The sequence below is a fragment of the Medicago sativa genome, chromosome 2 (assembly GCF_051527215.1).
Source record: "Medicago sativa cultivar Bolivia chromosome 2, Bolivia_mono, whole genome shotgun sequence".
NCBI lineage: Eukaryota > Viridiplantae > Streptophyta > Magnoliopsida > Fabales > Fabaceae > Medicago > Medicago sativa.
The window spans coordinates 68,152,356-68,174,489 of NC_140750.1; the positions used below are offsets into that span (position 1 = coordinate 68,152,356).

At 38.2% G+C, this 22,134-nt stretch overlaps 2 protein-coding genes and 1 pseudogene across 2 annotated transcripts; 2 read left to right on the plus strand and 1 right to left on the minus strand.

Annotated features, from left to right (window-relative positions):
* Positions 1 to 3,985: 3,985 nt before the first annotated feature.
* Positions 3,986 to 17,616, plus strand: LOC146950036 (TMV resistance protein N-like). The gene is made up of 8 exons (XM_085746001.1): positions 3,986 to 6,448; positions 7,296 to 7,899; position 8,004; positions 10,633 to 11,129; positions 13,874 to 14,146; positions 14,395 to 15,309; positions 16,448 to 17,155; positions 17,352 to 17,616. Exons 1-7 carry the CDS (start codon positions 5,925 to 5,927, stop codon positions 17,105 to 17,107), a joined length of 3,474 nt encoding a protein of 1,157 aa, XP_085602127.1. The 5' UTR covers positions 3,986 to 5,924; the 3' UTR covers positions 17,108 to 17,155; positions 17,352 to 17,616.
* Positions 11,226 to 13,866, minus strand: LOC146950037 (uncharacterized; annotated as a pseudogene).
* A 359-nt stretch (positions 17,617 to 17,975) lies between the features above and the next one.
* Positions 17,976 to 18,713, plus strand: LOC146950038 (uncharacterized). Its single transcript, XM_085745999.1, has one exon. It carries the CDS (start codon positions 17,976 to 17,978, stop codon positions 18,711 to 18,713), a length of 738 nt encoding a protein of 245 aa, XP_085602125.1.
* The last annotated feature ends 3,421 nt before the right edge of the window (positions 18,714 to 22,134 follow it).

Consider the following 22,134-nt stretch of genomic DNA (forward strand, 5'->3'; position numbering starts at 1 on the left):
TATGAACTTAAATTTCTGCCACATTTGCTAATAATTTGAAAATGGAAAAATTAACATTACAAATTTTACACTCCTTCGTTAAAAAATAATTATAATAATTTGCATGAATTATATTTTATTTAAAATGATGACAAATAGATAAAATAATATTTAAAACAACTATTAATTATTTTTTTAAATCAAAACAACTATTAATTATTAAAATATCACTTCTTTTGTAAGCGGAACCACATGGTCCATATTTTATTACTTCTTTTAAACGTGGGACCCGTTAGTTGCATAGGAGAGAGAGAGTTCTTATATAGTTAGTCGTTCCTTAATGGGGACTCATTTTAACTTCCTCCAATGGGGGATCCTTAACAGGGAGTGGTCCTTGTTAAGTAAGGACCTCCCATTGGAGATGCTCTAATGGGAGGTCCTTAATTAATTGTTTTGATTTACCCCCCTAATAGGCCAAACAAAAACGAAAATTTTTTGAAAAAAAAAATAAAATTGATTTTTGTTTGGCCTATTAGGAGGGTAAATCAAAACAATTTTTTTTTATAGGGAGGTAAATCAAAAAAAAAAAATATTACAGGGGAAAACCGAAAATGACCTATATTACAAGGGGTAAAGACCTATTAACCCTTTAAATTGTTCTAAAACTACCCATAGGAAAACGAAATGCACGAAAAGCAACTATGCAGAAGTTCCGAGACCACACAACAAATGTTAAAAGATGATCAACATCGGACCAAAGGTCTCGAACAACTGTCACCACTCCTCTCTGAAAGACAAACCTTAATAAAGGTTGAAACCTGGGGGTAAGGGCATGCACGATTCGAAGTCAACAAACCTCTGAGAGAGAGAGAGAGAGAGAGAGAGAGAGAGAGTCGACAAACCTTTCTACCAAGGTCCATCTACCTATGGGGACATAGTATCATCCACGGTGGACCATTAGACCCATGGAACGAGGAAAACGAAGGACCCCGAAGGGCCACCTAAGGCTCAATCAACAACAATTTCAAACATTCAAAGCTTAATCAACATGCCCCTCTTTAAAGGTTGGACTCACGAAAGCCACTATCAAGCTATTGCGACTCTCTCATCTTATATCTTCGGGGGGAAAATTGTTCTGGCAAGGTCAAGGCCCAAACCGGGTTAGACCTGAGTCCAATCGGGAACCGGAGCCAAGAAAGTCTATATCATGGACACGCTTTAAATCCCACTGGACAACGGTCTGGAGTATATATCTGAACCATCAATATGTATCCAATGTTGAAGTACCTCTCAAATGGTTACAAGTGTTCTCTAGGGGCACATGTCTAGGTGAAGGCTTGACTGCCAAAAACACTACTTAATGCATAATATTAGGTCAAGTATCTCACTCTTTATCATATTATTTGTTGCACTCTCTTAAACTCTCACTGACTTGAGTGTTGGAGCACGAGCAGGTACATGATCCCATTTGGTGGAGACAGACTCATGGCGGACCGCAATGGATGAACAACGAGCTCATCCTCTGGCGGATCTCGAACCACCAAACCATCTTCATATGCTTTGAAGGATTAGTGGCGACTTCACTACGAATCAAACTTTATAAACAATCTTTTTAAATATTGAAAGATGGTTAACTATGCTCAGTCCCAGAGCTCACGTGAAGAACCCTTGGACCAGTCGTCATGGCGGTGATTCCTAAATTATCACTAGGATGATGATGACAGTTCCTACAGTGAGTCGCATTTTGACAAAGGATCTGGGGACCGATACCACCATGCATGATGAATTTACCACCTCTAGTGAATCATGTACATGAACCACTGACTCACAACACGAATATCAAGAGGATTTCACAAGTGATCCATCTCAACATGGGGATCCAAGAGAACCCACTGGTTACAGATCTTAATGATGGAACCCAAGGACACCCACTAGATGGCAGAGCTACACAAAGAGACAACCTCCTCAGAGACCTAATTGCAGCAGTCCAACACCAATGCTAGATGATGACGAACTAAGTAGAATGTTTGGATCGTGTTGAAGCTGGTCAGATCCAGCCACGCATTGAAGTTCCAAACGTAAACCAAGGTTTCATCCCCTCCAAACCGTTCCTCTAAAGAGCACGATCAATCGGTGCCAAAACGCAGTCTAACCTTGTTCATCCCATGCGAAGGTTGTGAGAATCGAGGGTCCAACGCAGAAAAGAAGCAGAGAAGAAGGTTGCATCAATAACTCACCAGCCAAGAACCATTAAGGAGATTGGGGTGATGATGTGTCGCCCCCTCAGAACCGACATCACGAAAAATCTGTGGAGATCACACGATGATGATCCATACGTGAAGAACACTTTTACAAGAAAAATCAATGATTATCATGTCCCAAAGGAACTCCATCGAAACACAATGGTGGTACTAGAGACCTAGATGACCACATCGAAACTCTAGATACGCTCTTAAGTTTCCGGGGTGACTGTAGCCCGATGAAGTGTAAGTTATTAATTTTAACCCTGCAAGTAGGAGCCATGCCATGATTTAAAAACTTGAAGCCTCGGTTCGTAAGATCCTTGTGTGAACTATGCCAAAAGTACATATCCCACTTCACTACCTCAAGAAAGCTACCAAAGTTCGTTGCTAGCTTGGGGGCCATACAACAGAACCCATGAGAACCTCTATGGCTCTATATAGAAAGATTCAACAAGGAGGCCGTACAAATCCATGAAGAGGACGAGAAAATGAAGATGTACCTACTGAGGTAAGGGCTAGTACTTGACACAAAATTTGAAGGGCACGCCGGCCTAGAAAAACTCATAGACTTCAACCATTTGTTGGAGAAAGCAAAGAAGTACATACAATACGAAGAAATGCAAAAGGTCGATAAGGCAATGACGACTCAAAATGAGAAACAGAATGAAAAGCCCATGGATAAAAAGACAGAGAGAAAGCGAGAAGTCTGACAAAACCTTCGGGAGATATCACCAGTGGTATATTTGGAGTACACACCCGTCAATTCCTCATGTGATCGTATTTTACAAGAATGCGTAAACACTGAGTTCATGGCTGAAGGAGTGGTGCATCCCAAGAAAATATATTTTGCTCATACTTTTGATAGAAAATATTTTTCCATTTGAAAACAAAAACTTATTTAACTATTAATTTATCAATAATGCTATTTATCGCAAAAAAAAAATTCACGAGAACTTCACGAATACGAGTAAAATGACGAATAAATCTTAATTAGCATCCTCTTTTTATCTGCAATTTTTCTTAGAGTTGTATTCAATTGTATTTGACAATTCAATTCAAGATCATTACATTTAATCAAATAAAAAAAAATCCTAAACAAAAATCTTGTGTGAAACACGTGCATGGGAATGGACATGAAATGTGTAATTCATTCCCTTTGCAAACAGTATACACCATAATTGATTATATATTCACTTTGCAAATATTACACCATAATTGATCACATAATATAAATCACACACACGTAAACATTCAATATGTTAGAAACAAGAGGATGTATATAGGGCTGTGAATTTTGTTGGACACAAATTGCATAATATGTTGGCTGATTTTAGTCTCGTGATATACCTAAAGAAATTTAATCGTGATTAATAGCAGCACTTTTTTTTTTTTTTATCAAAGCAATGAAAATAAAATGCAAACCAGGATTAAGGTCTGTTTACACCAAAAAAGAACAACAAACCTCTAAAGAATTCTAATCAGACATAGTAGCATTTATGCGTAATATTTCAGTATCAACCCTTCCTAATCCACTAATCACAAATAGCAGCACTCTTAATTTATACAAGTAAAAATTGTCTTTTCATATAGATCAGGTGACAAAACGAAGAGCGTCTCCCATGGAATGATGGTGATGAGAACGTGTTCTTCACCTCTTTCTCAAACTCTCCTTTCAGATGCAATGAGAGTTCCCAGTATATAAGTTTGTAGTTTTGTCTTGGTTTATTTCTTTTTGTTGAAATATGATGCACATTTCTAGATATTTCTAGAATACATTAGAGAAAACTAGAATAACATAAAGTTGTTACGTGTTTCTAGATTGTTTTATTAATGTCTAGGTTAAGTTAAAGCCTAGACACATCTATAATATTCTTGTGTAGACAAGGCAAATAAATGCCTAGATTATTCTAGTTTTAGAAACATCTACAAGCACCTATAAATATAGACTTATATGGGTGCAATTGTATTCAAGCCTTTGTGATGCAATGACAATAATAGTGAAGGCTTCACCATATCATATTCTCTCCTCATACAATATTCTCATCACTAATGTGTGTCCTTTTGTCCAATGCTACTAACCACTCTACCACTAGCTCCTCCACTATATTTTCCAACGGTGGCATTAGAGCTGCGTTCGGTCATTAACTGAGCGTAGCAAAATATGACCTCATGTCACCAACATGAATTCTACTATCCAACTAAACTAGAAAATCCAATTTATGACTCAAAACAAAAGGAGTACATGTTCCCACAAGGCTCTACTCAGTTTGAATTCAAAGCCAAAACTAAGGCAATAGAGGAGTTCAGGTAGCCTAACAGCCTGATCCTCTTAAGTTCAAGCCCGACTAATGTCACAGACCTATGGCGAATAAGAGTCAAGTTAAATAGAGCACAAGTCCAGAAAATGAATAAAAATGGAGACCTGCGACCTCTGATGCTCAACTTGAGTACAAGCCTAGGAAGAAAAATGTAACTACTATAGCAAGAATGAGTCCTTGGCAAGGATCTACTACATGAGTGATCGGAGACTCACAAGCAACTATGAAGAAGGAATGCTCCCTGTTAGAAATCTTTAACAACGTCGACAAGGAGATTCACATGCAACTAAGCACAAAAGTTATCCTTATTAGATGTCTTTAACAAGACCAACAAGGAAAATTACTAGAGCAACTAAGGAGCAAGAATGGTTGATGTCAAAAGTCTTCAACAAGACCGGCAAGGAGACCAATAACAAATATTAAGGCAAGAGATGACACAAATTTACTATCATAGTGGAGGTAACACCTGTCAAATTGATCAACTATGAAGAGTATCAATGCAGGAGGAGATGGTAGCACAAATCTATGTGAGCAACTAAGTACTACATTTGGAGTTTTCGAAATATGCATCAAGGAGGAGTGTTGAAATATGATGCATATTTCTAGATATTTCTAGAATACATTAGAGAAAACTGGAATAACATAAAGTTGTTACATGTTTCTAGATTGTTCTATTAATGTCTAGGTTAAGTTAAAGCTTAGAAACATCTATAATAATCTTGTGTAGATAAGGCAAACAAATGCCTAGATTATTGTAGTTCTAGAAACATCTACAAGTACCTATAAATAGACTTATATGGGTGCAATTGTATTCAAGCCTTTGAGATACAATGACAATAATAGTGAATGCTTCACTATATCATATTATCTCCTCCTAGAATGAACTAATTCCTAATGTGTGTCCTCTTATCCCATATTACTAAACACTTCACCGCTAGCTCCACAATATATATTTCCAACACTTTTTTATACAAAAAGGAAAAGTTAAATTCTATCAATCGATAATTATTTTATAAATTACCATTAATAAAATTTCCCTAAAAAAAACATTAGATATTAGTTTTTTAATTTATCTCGTGGCAGCAATAGACAAATTACAGGGACCACCTGCATGAATTATCCACCATTGCCATACAAGACTTATCACAAATGACAGAAGTCAACTCCTCTTGATCATCTCCTTAGTCAGTCCTTCTAATTCGGTTCTTTGGAACTTCATTTCTTTACTATCTGCCATTCATTCATTTTGGTGCCATAGTTGTGTGCCATTGGTGCCATTGGTGCCATCTCCACCACACACACACACATCACACACACATCCCCACACCCATCAACACACATCAACGGCCAGGATTGCATCAATGGCACCAATGGCACCCAAGCAATGTCATGGAAGTATTTTCCGTTTCCCATGGCTTCTTCTAGCAGCAACAACTCTTCTGATCACCACAGAACCTATAGATACGATGTATTTCTCAGTTTCCGAGGCACCGACACTCGTAACACTCTCACCGATCATCTCTATCATCATCTCACCAGAAAAGGCATCTTTGTTTTCAAAGATGATCAATGTCTTCAGATAGGAGAATCCATTTCAGAACAGCTTCTTCAAGCAATTCAAGATTCTAGGATTTCTATTGTTGTCTTCTCAAGAAGATATGCACCCTCATCATGGTGTTTGGATGAAATGGCTGCTATTTATGAATGCCGCAGCAAATTGAATCAAACTGTTATCCCTGTTTTCTATGATGTTGATCCGTCTTATGTTCGAAATCGGTTTAAGGATTTCGACTATGATGACTGTGAACACATTAGCAGGATATCTAAATATGACCCAGACAGAGTTAACCGATGGAACACAGCGATGACTGAATTGGCCAATGTGACTGGATTTGATGTAAGATATAAGTAAGTATTCAACCCTTTTTCTTTCTTTCACCTCTCTACATTCTTTACAATAATTATATGTTAAAACCACCAAATGCATCACTAGCTTTGTAGAGCTCTTTTAACTAGCTTCAGATTAAAAAGGAATAGCAAAATCGAAAATCCTAAAATCAAAATCGAAGGATTTTACTCAACTATTTTTGTAGAAACGATATAGGATAGAAAAATCGAAAATCGCAAAAATCGATGGATTTTACCAAAACAAAAATAATGCTAAATATATGTTATAAGTTGCATATAGTCATAAATGACTCAAAGTTTCAAGTTCACAAAATACGGATAAATGACTCAAAGCCTAGATGCCGGAAACCTGTGATTTTATGTGAATTGGTCAAAATTGACATGTATCAAAAATTCCTAGAATCCTCCAAAATTCTGTAAAAAAAACCTGCAATTTTGCAGTGATTTCAGGATTTTATGCAATTTCAATGCGATTTTACTAGCATTTTGCCTGTTTTTGGATTATGCAATGGATTTGGATCGATGAAGGTGAGTAAAGTTACAAAATCCTGAATTTTGGGATTTCGACAACAATGATTATGAAGGCAAATGTGGCCGCAATTGCAATTGTGATTCCATTACAAAGAGCTCGTAAACCATTATATTTTTATTGCAATTGCGGTTGCAGACAACGATTTAGAGCCATCATACATGTGCTCGTGCAACTGATTGATCATCATATGTAGTAATTCGTTGTGCAACGTCTACTCTCTTTTCCCCAATAAATTATACTCAATCAATTGATAATTTATCAATCCTCTTGTAGCCTAGGTGATAATAGTGGTATTCTTTTTCCTCTTTATTTCAGGCAAGAGTTTGTAGAAGTTGAAAAAATTGTTCAGGCAGTAATAAAATATTTGGGACATAGATTCTCAAGGTTTACTAATGATCTCGTTGGAATGCAACCTCGTGTAGAGGAACTAGAAAAACTTTTAAAGTTGAGCTCAGAGGATGATGGTTTTCGAGTTTTGGGAATTTGGGGGATGGGCGGAGTAGGAAAGACAACTCATGCTATCGTTTTATATGACAGGATCTCATATCAATTTACTGCTCATTCTTTCATTGACAATGTAAGCAAAATTTACAAAGATGGTGGTGATGTTGCCGTGCAAAAACAAATACTTCGTCAAGCTCTAGATGAGAAAAATCTAGACACATATGATACTTGTGAAATAGCCGGGATTATGGTAAATAGGTTTCACAGTGGCATTAAGGTCCTCCTAGTTCTTGACAATGTTGATCAATTAGAGCAATTGCAGAATTTGGCCATAAATCCCAAATTTCTTTGCAATGGAAGTAGAATAATCATAACTACAAGGGACGAGCATATTCTAAGAGTATATGTCGCAGATAAAATTCACAAAGTTCCCCTGTTGAATAAAAAGGACGCTCGTGAACTTTTATGTAAAAAAGTGTTGGTATATGACTCAAAATTGAGTCTTTGTGTTTCTGAGGAATCGTGACACGATTTAGCAAACGTGTCACGATTTTCTTATGCCGTGAGTATGTTTTGCAGGGTGGCAAAACGTGACACGATTTTGGGGAATCGTGACACGATTTTGACAGATCTGAAACACGTTTTAAGCATTCTTTGACCCATTTTGTTGAGTAAGCTTGGTGAATCTCATGGAAACCAAAGAAGAGAACTTTTAGGGTTTTAGATACTAAAGGTTGAGGGTCTTTGGGTGAGGTTCAAAGCTTCAAGATGTGAATCTTGGAGAACCAAAAGAGGGGGCTCTTGGGAAAAGGGTTGGTGCCTTTTGGGGAAGATTCATGGGGTTGGGAAACACATGAGTGAAGAGTCTTTTGTAAGCAACATGGGTGAGTCTTGTGAAACCAAAAGAGGGGGCTCTTGGGCTAAGGGTTGGTTCTCTTTTGGGGGTTAGATTCTAGTGTTGGGAAACAATTGTAAACACCTTGGGTGAGTGAAAATCATTGAGTGTCTTGTTCATTGGTGAGATTGGGAAAATGGGTAGAAATTAGGGTTGTTCTTTGTGAGCTTGTTGAAGCTAATTTCTTGTAACCCATTTGTATCTCTTTGTAAGAACTCATTGATAGTGGATTGGAGAGATCAATCTCTCCCCCAGAGTAGGTCAAGTTGGACCGAACTGGGTGAACATTTCTTGGTGTTGTTATCTTTTTCTTTACTCTCTTTATCTTGTTTATTCCTTGGTTGGATTGTGGTTTTGCTATGCACTTGGTTTATAGACTAGGTTTATATTGTTGTTGTTGCTTGTGGTTAATTTTGGTTGTTGGTTGCCATTGATACTTGCTCCACACATCAAAGTTTGTATTGGTGTGAAATTTGAGTCCGGAATTCACAACAATTGGCGCCCACCGTGGGGCAAGGGGAGAAGTTTGTCAAGTGTGCACCATGGGTACCAAAGGTTACATCTTGGAGATGTAAGCAAGCATGGTTCAATGGAAGTGTATGGAAGCATTGAAGGTTGAGGTTTTGAAGCCGGTCATCCTAGCACAATCGAAGAAGGTAAAGTGTGAAGAGAGGAGGTCATGATGGTAGTGTCATGGCGGTGATGTGTGTGTTCTCAATGGGTAAGTTTAGCCTGGAGAGGCGGTGTGAAGAATACTCGCAATCAACCTTTGAGGTGGAGTGGCAAGGTGGAAGCATAGTGTGAGTACGCATTTGGAAGTTGAGGTAGAGAAAGCTCAACTTGAGGTGGAGTTGATGACACCGGGAATGGTACGACTATGGAGGCCTTGGGTGCTATGCTCTAGTTGGGAGCATGTGAATTCTTCAAGAGGACGGAAGGCATTCCGGGGTTTGAAGAATGTTTGGCATGGCTTGTGGAATTACCGGAAAAGGCCAATGGTAATTAGAGGCAAGTGAATCTTCGGGAGGACGGATTTGATCACTCCGGGGGCCGAAGAGGTTATGGTGCAGGCTTGTGGAACTACCTAAAAATCCTAGTGTAGTTGGATGCAAGGAACTTCAAGAGAGCGGAAGGCATTCTGAGGTTTGAAGAGGTAAAGGTGAGAAAACTTGTGGAACTACAAAGTGTAGTTGGATGCAAGGAATAAGACTTGGAAGCTTGTGGAACTACCGAGGGTGGTTGGATGCAAGTGGAGGTCGGTGTGTGGATCAAGGTTCAAGCGGGTCTTTGGACTTGATTGGTTTTGTCTTGGGGAATAGTTCAAGGCAAGGTTAAGGAGCAAGATGGTTGATGGTTAAAGTGGCATCGCCATCAATTTAGAGTCAAGGTGGAGAATGTTGGTATATGACTCAAAATTGAGTCTTTGTGTTTCTGAGGAATCGTGACACGATTTAGCAAACGTGTCACGATTTTCTTATGCCGTGAGTATGTTTTGCAGGGTGGCAAAACGTGACACGATTTTGGGGAATCGTGACACGATTTTGACAGATCTGAAACACGTTTTAAGCATTCTTTGACCCATTTTGTTGAGTAAGCTTGGTGAATCTCATGGAAACCAAAGGAGAGAACTTTTAGGGTTTTAGATACTAAAGGTTGAGGGTCTTTGGGTGAGGTTCAAAGCTTCAAGATGTGAATCTTGGAGAACCAAAAGAGGGGGCTCTTGGGAAAAGGGTTGGTGCCTTTTGGGGAAGATTCATGGGGTTGGGAAACACATGAGTGAAGAGTCTTTTGTAAGCAACATGGGTGAGTCTTGTGAAACCAAAAGAGGGGGCTCTTGGGCTAAGGGTTGGTTCTCTTTTGGGGGTTAGATTCTAGTGTTGGGAAACAATTGTAAACACCTTGGGTGAGTGAAAATCATTGAGTGTCTTGTTCATTGGTGAGATTGGGAAAATGGGTAGAAATTAGGGTTGTTCTTTGTGAGCTTGTTGAAGCTAATTTCTTGTAACCCATTTGTATCTCTTTGTAAGAACTCATTGATAGTGGATTGGAGAGATCAATCTCTCCCCCAGAGTAGGTCAAGTTGGACCGAACTGGGTGAACATTTCTTGGTGTTGTTATCTTTTTCTTTACTCTCTTTATCTTGTTTATTCCTTGGTTGGATTGTGGTTTTGCTATGCACTTGGTTTATAGACTAGGTTTATATTGTTGTTGTTGCTTGTGGTTAATTTTGGTTGTTGGTTGCCATTGATACTTGCTCCACACATCAAAGTTTGTATTGGTGTGAAATTTGAGTCCGGAATTCACAACAAAAAGCCTTTCAAACAGAGGACCAAAGCAGTAGTTATGTTGAGTTGATTCCAGAGGTACTAAGATATACTCAATACCTTCCGTTAGCAATTAAAGTTCTGGGTTCTTTCTTGTGTGCCCGAGATACTGTCCAGTGGAGAGATGCTTTGGATAGATTGAGGCACTATCCAGACAATAAAATTATGGATGTGCTTCAAATGAGTGTTGATGAACTACATCATCAAGAGAAAGAAATATTTCTGCACATTGCTTGTTTCTTTAAGGGAGAGAGCGAAAACTATGTAAAGCGTATTCTAGATGCTTGTGGATTACACCCTCACATTGGAATTCAAAGACTTCTTGAGAAATCACTGATAACAATTAAAAATCAGGAAATTCATATGCATGAAATGTTACATGAATTGGGAAAGAAAATTGTCCGAAATCAATTGCATGACAATTCAGAATTGTGGACAAGATTATGGCGATACGACGATTTCTACCATGTCTTGATGACTGAAACGGTAACAAATTATGTTTCCAGTATTAGTGAGTTGAGGTTATGCTTTTTGAATGAATTTAACTTGTGTGGAGTTCTACATAACAATATCGTATTATTTTAATTGTGAGCAATACAGCTTGTCATAGCACTATCTTGGTTATCACATATTTCTGATTATATCACTACCAAAAAAAACATATTTCTGATTATATTTTGGTTATCACTTCTTTACCATTATTTCCTAAAGCATCATCTTTTTTTTTTTTTATCAAAGCATCATCAAGTATGTAGAAAACATTTATATTAGAGAAAAAAAAATGTAAAAAACAAATGTGCTGAACATAATATGTTTATTCCTCAGCTAAAGGCTGATTTAAATGGAGAGAATACTATCATACATCCTTGAATCAAGAAGAAACTTAAGAGAAAGTTATTTCGTAATAAGAATGTGTCTTTGTTGAAGTTACAAGTCCTCTACTAATTCAACGTCGTGAGTGAAAATTGAGTTGAAGAACATTTATGTCCTTTGATCAGAATTAATAGCCTTACACTACCCTTATTACCACCTTTCTTCTTCCAATTTGGAGGCTTGACATTGAGCTTCCAACATGTTTTTCATGTATGCCATGTATGTTTGCAGTGATCACACAGAATATTTGTCTGATTTCTTACCTTCGTTGAAGTTTCTAGTGGCCAAAGGTGAGCCTTCAGATTTTGAACTTTGAGGAGCCTTACCCATCATAATTCATTGTTGTGCCTCCTTTGCTTCTTATTTCTGAAAAGGTTTCATGACGAGTTGGCAGTGGTATATTCCCCAAAATTCAGCCTCTTACTTCATCAAGATCTTTATTCAGCCCAGCAAAAAACATAGACACAACCATTCTCTTGCCTCTTGTGAAACAAAACAGTATCTTCTGACCATAGGGTAAACATCTCATTATAATAAGTAGTTACATCCCTTTCGCCTTGTTTAGTAGGACATAACTTTGACTTCAAACCAAAGATCTCGGAGGAGTTTTGGATATCAGAGTATGTTTCCTTGACAACCTCCCAACTGCCTTTGCAAAACGTAAAGACATGTAAGGCTTGTCTGTTGCGGTTTTCATAGAGCTTACTAACCTGATAATAATCACAGAGTTTGAGACTTCCATTGTTTGCAAAAAAGGTTCTTCTATTGCCGGTTCTACTAGTGCCCCGTCAAAAAATCAAGCTTTCCTTTGCCTTCCAATACCAAACAAACAGTTGGGCCCATTAATTATGATTTTTTTCCCATTCATCTTAAGAGCATTGATCTTGAGGGAGTTTGATGATCTCTCTTGATCATTGAAACCTGTGTTGAAGTTGATGTCACTATCACAAAAACAACTCCGTTTCAATTGCCGCTGCCACAGCCACGCCAGTGCCGCCTCCAGCACCACCATCACTAGTATCACGACCTGCAGTGCTGTTACTGCGACATGCTCCACCGCTGTTGCTATCGCAGCCTGGCACGCTGCCACCGTCACTGTGGACTGCGCCACCTTCTGTCATAGAGGACTCTCCGTTGGGGTTGTTGTTTGTTGAGCCAGTGAGGACTTGCCCCCATCTAATGGAGACGGCCATTTAGTACCGAATCGGATCGAAGAAACAGGTTTAGAGAAAAGCTTTGCAATCCCTAGATCATGGAATCTATGTGGTGAATGTGATATGCTTATTCCTCAACTGAATGCTGATTTAAATAGAGAGAATACAATTATTATCCGTTAAGGAGAAATTCATGGAAAAAGAAACAAAAAAAAAAGGACATTCTTTTCTAAAAGGAGAGAGAATCACGAGATTCTCCAACAAAGTAGTATATTTCAACTAACATGCAAACTTGAAACATGTTTTTTTTGAATTAAAGTTAAGAAAACCAACAAACACTTTTATTTTTTCGCAATTAATTTTAACTCATTTTAACTATGTGATTTCCTTTTCCTGTTAAAAGATAGGACCTTGTTGCAACACACGCACACATTGTTTTTAGTACAGATAGTCTAAGACTCTAAGTAATTTCAATATGTTTCCAATATTATCCAGAAAACTTTTATAAATCGTTTCCAATATGTTTCCGATTTTATTTTTGACTAAAGGGGTCATAATCGAAATACCCAAAAATTGAAATTTTTCAAAAACACAATGGAAACGATTTAGCAAGACAGAGGCATAAACAGCTCTGATACCAAATGTAAACTATTTATCGATTTAAATGTAAACAACATTAACTACACGTTTAAATCAGAAAGCGGAACCAGAATAAGAGAGCACTTACCTCCAGCCATTGCTAGGTGAAAAAGAGCTTTCTGCTGTGCTTGCTGCTGCTGTAACCGGACTGTTTCGCTATTCCAAACCTTTACTCGCTTCAAACTCGATCGTGCAGTTGCTTTAGAGAGGAGCAGGTTCAGTGACTCTGAAAACAGTGAATATGTTCTGACTTTATAGTGCCTTGCCCATCACAAGGTCTACAGAACGTGTAACACAATATGAGGGAGCGTTAAACTGAATATGGGATAAGTGGGAATAAAAAGTGGACCAATTCAGCAGATTTCTTCCCCATAAAAATAGCATTCCACAACAATCAACTTTGACTCAATATTGGCACATGTGGAAAAGGAAAAACAGGGAAAAAATCTAACAGTTGCAACACACGCACACATTGTTTTTAGTACAGATAGTCTAAGACTCTAAGTAATTTCACATTTTTCTTTCCATGTTTCTGTAATATGCTTTATTCTATGTTTTTTCCAGGGAACAAACAATGTCAAATACATAGTCATAGATCAAAAAGAAAATGCATCTAAATGCAGGGCGGAAGGGTTTTCAAATATGAGGAATCTTGTACTACTCATATTGTATCAGAACAATTTTTCTGAAAATTTCAATTGTCCTTCCAACAACCTCCAGTATCTTTTGTGGCACGGATACCCTTTCGCTTCTCTGCCATCAAATTTTGAGCCGCGTTATATTGTGGAATTGAATATACCTGACAGTTGCGTTCAACAACTGTGGGAAGGCAGTAAGGTACTTTAATATTCTCTCTGATTTTGAATATAAACCAAAAAAAAAGTTTAATAGTATAAAATATAAGCAAATCTTAACTAATTCTACTATATATAATTATATCATTCTTAAAATATCATTCAAGTTTAATATTCAAATTATGTGCATTATTGTGCATCATTTTAAAATGTGAGGACTTTACATGAGATTTAATATGGTTATGGAAGCACACCATTGTAAGTTAATAAAATTGATTTTTCTTTTTACAGAACCTTCCTAATCTAAAAAGGATGGATTTGAGCAACTCTAAATATCTTACAGAGACTCCAATCTTTAAATCTACCCCAAAACTTGAGCGGCTAGATTTCACCGGATGCACAAACTTAGTGAAGGTCCATCCATCAATTGGACATCTCACAGAACTTGTTTTCTTAAGTTTGCAAAACTGCAGCAGTTTGGTCAACCTTGATTTTGGTTGTGTATCAAATTTAAGCTCTTTGAGAGTTCTACGCCTCTCTGGTTGCACAAAACTTGAAAAGACGCCAGATTTTACCGGGGCATCAAACTTGGAGTACCTTGATATGGATGAATGTACAAGTTTATTCAAAGTTCATGAATCTATCGGGACTCTTTCAAAACTTAGATTCTTGAGTTTGAGAGACTGCACAAATCTGGTTGAACTACCTAATAGTGTTAATAACATGTCATCTCTTGGAACTCTAGATTTATCCAGCTGCTTTAAACTTACAACTCTTCCCCTGCAAAGGACTTTGAGTTATTCCCATGCGGAACGGTCTTCCTATCAGCCTCCTTATCTGAGTTCTTTGATTTTTATAGATGTGAGCTTTTGCAATCTACTTCAAGTACCCGATGCAATTGGAGAGTTACGGTGGTTAGAAAGACTGAATCTGAAGGGAAACAACTTTGATTCACTTCCTTCTAGCATCAGTAAGCTTAGAAGAATGGCATATTTGAATCTGTCCCATTGCCACAAGATTCGAACATTTCCACAGCTACCGATTTTGTCAAACATGCTACCTTATTTAAAAAGAACATCAGGATCTTGTGATCACAGGTCAGGAGGATTATATATTTTTGACTGTCCCAAGATCGTGTTCTCCATAGAACAATCCTCACAATATTTTGGACGTGATAATAGTCAATGGTTACAAGGGCTGCTAAAGGTACGTACTTTGCATATGGCATCCCCTTTTATTTCATTTTTTTTTTCTGTCCGAAACTTTTTCTTCAGCATATTTGTATTTTTTTTCGTTATATATATGAGTTAGGATCCATCGACACCGGGTGTAAGTCAAAAGACTTACACCAAATCTTGATCTTATGGTTTAAAGTATATCAACAAAGGAAACAATAAGAACACATCGTATTGGATCACAATTGGATCTCATTGGAAAATTTCTTTTAACCGGCACCGCCTGTTAGATCAACAAGGAAAAACCTTTTCAATTACACAGAGATAACCGAAAACCCTAATTGCCTAATAATATAAAACACCAATAATGAAGCAGTCATTAGTTTTGCTTTTCTATAACATTCCAATTACTCAGTCCATTGTTCTTTGAGATTTAGGTTAGAAGACTATGCCAATATCATGATTTATTCCAAATGGTACCAATACTTTGGAACCATTTTTATCTGCAGCACCGTAACATACTTTAGAATTACTAGATTATTGATTTTCAATGTGGTTTAGTGGCAAAGTAAATCCACTACGACGGGCCCTTTGGTCTAACAGTGGTGCCGAATAGAAGAAATTTTCTCACGAGATCCAATTGTGAACCACTATGATGTGTTCTAATTGTTTCTTTTGTTGATATAATTTAAACCGTAAGATCAAATAAATTGAATCGTTAAGATTTGGTGTAAGTCTTTTGACTTAAACCTGGTGTCAATGGATCCTAACCTCCAGAGATGAAACAATTTAGGGTGAGGGGATGATACATCAGTCCAAGGCAAAGAAGACTTTAAAGTTCAAAGAGCGCTAACAAAGATGTTCATATTTATATCCCTTTAAGTACTAGCAGAGATTGAGTTAATGAGAGAGTAGTAGAAGAAGTACATTTGATTCGAAACACCAAGCAGAGAGGGAGAGAACCTTAAACAAGTGAGGAGTCATGTTCTTATTGGTTTTTTGTAAACAAGTGAGTAAATAAAAATGTAAGAGAAAAAAGGAGTCTGTTTCTTTTCCTCCTTTTTTATTTTTTTTACAATTTTTTTAAGTTAAATTAGGCGTCATGTTATTTTTTGTTTGTAAATTCTGGCGTGTTACTTATGTATGTACTCTTTTCCCCTTGGTACCAGGAACCTTGTCTCTTTCGACGTGCCTTTGACATTATTATTCCTTGGGATTGGAAAAATATCAATTATACACTAAGTTGTCCTATTCCAGAGTGGTTCCATCACCAATTTGATGGGGGTTCAAGAATACGAATAGTAGGGTCTAATTTGGATTTCAAGTGGCTTGGCTTTGTCTTTTGTGTTGCATTTGAGGTAAACAATTATGCTGCTGCGAATTCTGGTTCGTTGTCCTCGCCATTGCCACATCCTTTTTATCTTTCTTTTGAAGGTGAAGAGACAGAAGAACGATTTGATATGCCACTTAGTTTGGAACTGGACAAAATTGATGGATCTAAACATCTTTGGATAATTTATATCTCTAAAGACCATTGTCACTTTGTAAAAACAGGAGCACATGTCACATTTAAAGCCTGCCCAGGGTTGATCATAAAGAAATGGGGATTGCGCATGCTAGTTAATAAGAATCCTGCAAGAAATCCTAGATCTAGTATTTTTATTGACTTTGAAGAATCTGATCTTATGTTTGATTATGTGGAAGAAAGTATCAGCAGGTCTGGACCTAAAATTCAGCTTCCCTACAATTGGTTGATTACCGAGGAAGAGGAAGTTGAGAATTCTGAAGCCAAATCAAAAGAAACTGATCTTTTTAATCTGTGCCTTTAGATATGCCAACCACAGCCAAAACACCCAACATCTTCCTTGAGCCTTGAGGTAATTATCTCTCCAACGCAGTGACATATTATTATGTAATAATTCATCACCATTTGTAATTAACAATTAATTACTATAGCTATAATAATATGGATTATTAGTATAGGACATCCATCTTTTGCGTTTCAAGGTTTATCCAAGATTTTCTCTTAAATTAATATGTTGAGACATTTTTAATAATTTGATCATTGTTCAGTGTAGCCACTTCCTCCTCGAAGAAGTAAAATAGGAAATCACATTGCAGCTTGGCTAGCTTGGATCTCTCTTATTGATAAGGCTTAGTCAAAAGAGTCCTGTTTTTTAGCATTGTTTGTTAGTTGATTTAGTCAAGTTTTGTAGTCAAGTTTATTTCCTTATTTTTAGCTAGAACGTGGGCTGTAGGTTGTTACAGCACGTCTGTTTTCCTCTACTTATTTGTTTCAGTTTCACATTGAATAATAACAAGTCATTCCCAAAATTGTTACTTGCTTTCTCCTTAGTTCTTATTGCATCTAACATTCTGGTATTCAGAGCAGTGACCTGAGAGATGGGTTCAGAAGCAAACTTTGCCGCAGCCTCCATTCCAAAGTTCGACGGCGACTACGATCATTGGAGCATGGTCATGGAGAATCTCCTTCGATCCAAAGAGTATTGGGTTGCTGTCGAATCAGGCTACACAGAGCCAACGAGTAGAGATGGGATGACGGCAGTGCAAATAAAGAATCTGGAGGAGATGAAGCTGAAGGATTTGAAGGCTAAGAATTACTTGTTTCAGTCAATTGACAAGTCAATTCTGAAGACAATCACGCAGAAGGAGACATCTAAATAGTTATGGAATTCGATGAAGTTGAAGTGTCGCGGCAATGCTCGAGTGAAGAGAGCACAACTCAATCGTCTACGCCGAGACTTTGAGGTCTTAGCAATGAAGCAGGGTGAATCGATCACCGATTATTTTGGTCGAGTGATGACGGTTGCAAACGACATGAGGAATTATGGGGAAGATGTGGATGATGTCAAGATCGTTGAGAAGATTTTGAGAACCCTCACTGATAAGTGGAACTACATTGTTTGTTCCATTGAGGAATCCAAGGATATAGATCAGCTATCCGTGGATGCCTTGCAAAGTTATCTGCTCGTTCATGAGCAAAAGTTCAAAGTCAGCGGAGAAGATGAACATGCTTTGAAGGTAACTCATGAACAAAGCTATGGTGGAAGAGGACGAGGAAGAACTGCTTTCCGGGGAGGCCGGGGACGAGGCAGAGGCAGGAGTAGCCAACCGTGGAGTAAGGAAACAGTTGAATGTTACAAGTGTCATAAGCTTGGACACTACCTGTACGAGTGCCAAGCAAATTATGCTGATTTGGAGGAATCTGAAGAGATGGTGCTAATGGCGTATGTCGACACACCTGTAGGCGACCGAGATATTGTGTGGTATATTGACTCTGGGTGCAGCAATCACATGTGTGGTGATTCATCACTCTTCTCTGAGTTAGAAGAAGGCTTCAACAAGGTGGTTAGATTGGGGAATTATGCAAGCATGAACGTTGTTGGAAAAGGAAGTGTTCGATTGAATGTATAAGGAGTAAATTACCTTGTACGTGATGTATATTATGTGCCCGGTTTGAAGAATAATCTTCTCAGTGTTGGGCAGCTGCAAGAAAGGGGTTTGGCTGTACTAATGCAGTCAAATGAATGTCGGATTTATCACCACACAAAAGGCTTGGTATTCCAAACCAACATGACAGCAAATCGAATGTTTGTGTTGTTATCGAGCACTCAATCAATCAAAAAGGAAAACAAGGAAGAGTGCTTCCAAGCAACCACTGAAGACGTTGCTCACCTCTGGCACCGAAGATTCGGTCATCTCAGCCACAAAGGGTTGAAGACTTTGCAAACAAAAGACATGGTGAGAGGATTGCCAAGTTTCTCTGAGGGTGAAATTGTGTGCAGTAATTGTTTGAAAGGGAAGCAACATCGAGATGTAATCTCAAGGAGAAGCACATGGAGAGCATCAAAAAAATTGGAACTTGTTCACGCTGATATTTGCGGCCCGATTTCTCCGTTTTCAGAGGGTAACAAGAGGTATTTTATTTGCTTCATTGATGATTATAGTAGGAAGGCATGGGTGTATTTTCTTGCTTATAAGTCAGATGCATTCACTACCTTTAAGCTATTTAAAGCTCTTGTTGAAAAAGAAACTGGTTTGTCCATTAAATGTCTAAGAACGGATCGTGGAGGTGAATTCACATCAAATGAATTCAAGGAATATTGTAAAATGAATGGAATCAAGAGGCAATTAACTGCTGCATATACACCGCAACAGAACGGAGTCGCCGAGCGGAAAAATAGAACCGTGATGAATATGGTGAGGAGCTTATTGGTTGAGAAAAATGTTCCAAGAAAATTCTGGGCAGAAGCGGTAAACTGGGCATTCTATGTTCTTAACAGATCCCCAACATCATCAGTGAAGGAAACGACGCCAATGGAAGCTTGGTGTGGGGTGAAGCCTTCAGTCGGTCACTTGAGAGTCTTTGGTTGTATAGCATATGCTCATGTACCGGATGCTCGACGAACAAAGCTTGAAGATAAGAGTCATTGTTGTGTCCTTTTTGGTGTAAGTGAAGAATCAAAGGCATACCAACTTTACGATCCTACCTCCAAGAGGATTATTATCAGTCGGGATGTTGTCTTTGAAGAAGACGGGCAATGGAATTGGGAGAAGAGTTCTGAAGAAGATAACATGTTTGATTTGGAATGGGAAGATGAGACAAGTGAAGAAAGGGAGGAGTCGAGTGATGGCAATGAAGAAGAAAATGCAACTGATGGTAATGAAAATTCAGCTTCTCCCGTGACAGAACACCGAAATAGAAGACCACCAGGGTGGATGAATGATTATGTCTCCGGTGAAGGTCTTTCCGATGAAGAGGTACAAACTCAGTTAGTCTTGTTTGCTCATGCTGTTCATTATGATCCTACTTCATTTGACGAAGCAGTAAAGGAAGAGAAATGGAGGGCAGCGATGGATGCAGAAATGAAATCAATTGAAAAGAATGGAACGTGGGATCTCATGGAGTTGCCGAAAGAAGCGAGGAAAATAGGAGTCAAATGGGTGTACAAAACAAAGCTGAATGAGTTGGGAGAAGTAGAAAAATACAAGGCTCGCTTGGTCGCCAAAGGGTATGCTCAGGAATATGGAGTTGATTATGAAGAAGTGTATGCTCCTGTAGCTCGAATGGACACGGTTCGAATGATTTTGGCACTTGCTGCACAAAGAGGTTGGTGTGTGTTTCAGCTGGACGTGAAGTCGGCCTTTCTTCATGGGATGTTAGCTGAGAATGTATACGTGGAGCAGCCAAGGGGTTATGAGATAAGGAATGAGGAGCATAAGGTATATAAGCTTAACAAAGCTTTGTACGGACTTAAACAGGCACCGCGAGCATGGTTCAGCCGAATTGAATCATACTTTAGAAAGGAAGGCTTTGAGAAGGAGGACAGTGAGCAAACTTTGTTTACCAAAGTCAAACAAGGTAAATATTTGATCATTAGCTTATATGTTCATGATTTAATTTATACCGGAGATGATGAAAAAATGATGTCTGAATTCAAAGAGTCCATGATGAAGCAATTTGATATGTCAGACTTGGGTAAGATGAGGTATTTTCTTGGTATTGAGGTAGTCCAATTTAATGGCGGTATATTCATCAGTCAAACGAAGTATGTGACAGAAGTGTTGAGAAGATTTGGAATGGAGCATAGCAATCCCGTTGAAAATCCAATGGTGCCAGGATTTAAAATCTCGAAAGATGAAAATGGTGTCGAGATGGATGGTTCATTTTTCAAGCAGCTGATTGGAAGCTTGATGTACTTGACTGCTACGAGGCCAGACATAATGTATGCTGTTAGTTTATTGAGCAGGTATATGTCAAGACCTACAGAAGTTCATTATTCGGCGGCAAAGAGAATTTTACGTTACTTGCAAGGTACAGTAAAGTTTGGCATTCTTTATAAAAAGGAAGGAAATTTAGAATTGATTGGATTTACTGATAGTGATTATGCTGGATCGGAAGAGGATAGAAGAAGCACTTCAGGTTATGTTTTTATGCTAAGTGGAGCTGCAGTAGCGTGGTCTTCTCGAAAGCAACCGATAGTAACGTTGAGCACAACAGAAGCCGAATTTGTAGCAGCTGCTGGAAGTAGTTGTCAGGCAATATGGATGCAAAGGGTGCTGAAGAAGATAGGCTACAAGGGCAGTGAAGGTACTGTCATTTTTTGTGACAATAGCTCAACAATTAAGTTGTCAAGGAACCCGGTGATGCATGGCAAGAGCAAGCACATTGATGTGCGCTACCATTTCTTAAGGGAGCTTGTGAATGATGGAGTTGTACAACTTCAGTTTTGTGGTACAAGGCATCAGTTAGCAGACATCCTCACCAAACCGCTAAAATTGGAGTCGTTTCGGGAGCTGAGATGGAAGCTTGGGGTCTGTGACTTTTCAGGAGTTAACTAGCTGCAAATGCAGTCTAGTTCAAGGGAGGGAATGATAAGGCTTAGTCAAAAGAGTCCTGTTTTTTAGCATTGTTTGTTAGTTGATTTAGTCAAGTTTTGTAGTCAAGTTTATTTCCTTATTTTTAGCTAGAACGTGGGCTGTAGGTTGTTACAGCACGTCTGTTTTCCTCTACTTATTTGTTTCAGTTTCACATTGAATAATAACAAGTCATTCCCAAAACTGTTACTTGCCTCCTTAGTTCTTATTGCATCTAACACTTATCACAAGAATTGGTGATTACTGATTATAGTTTTGAAGATCTTCAATTCATATTGATATGGTAGCTTGTTTCATTTCTTATTGTTTGTGTTAGCTTGTCAAATAGTATTAATAATGAGGTTTAGGACTTTAGGTTGTCATGAACCTGATCAGGTGATTGAAGACATCAAAGTAGGTACTGTTATTCTATGTTTGTGGATGATGAATGTTGTTATCAGTTGCAACTCGGGAATTT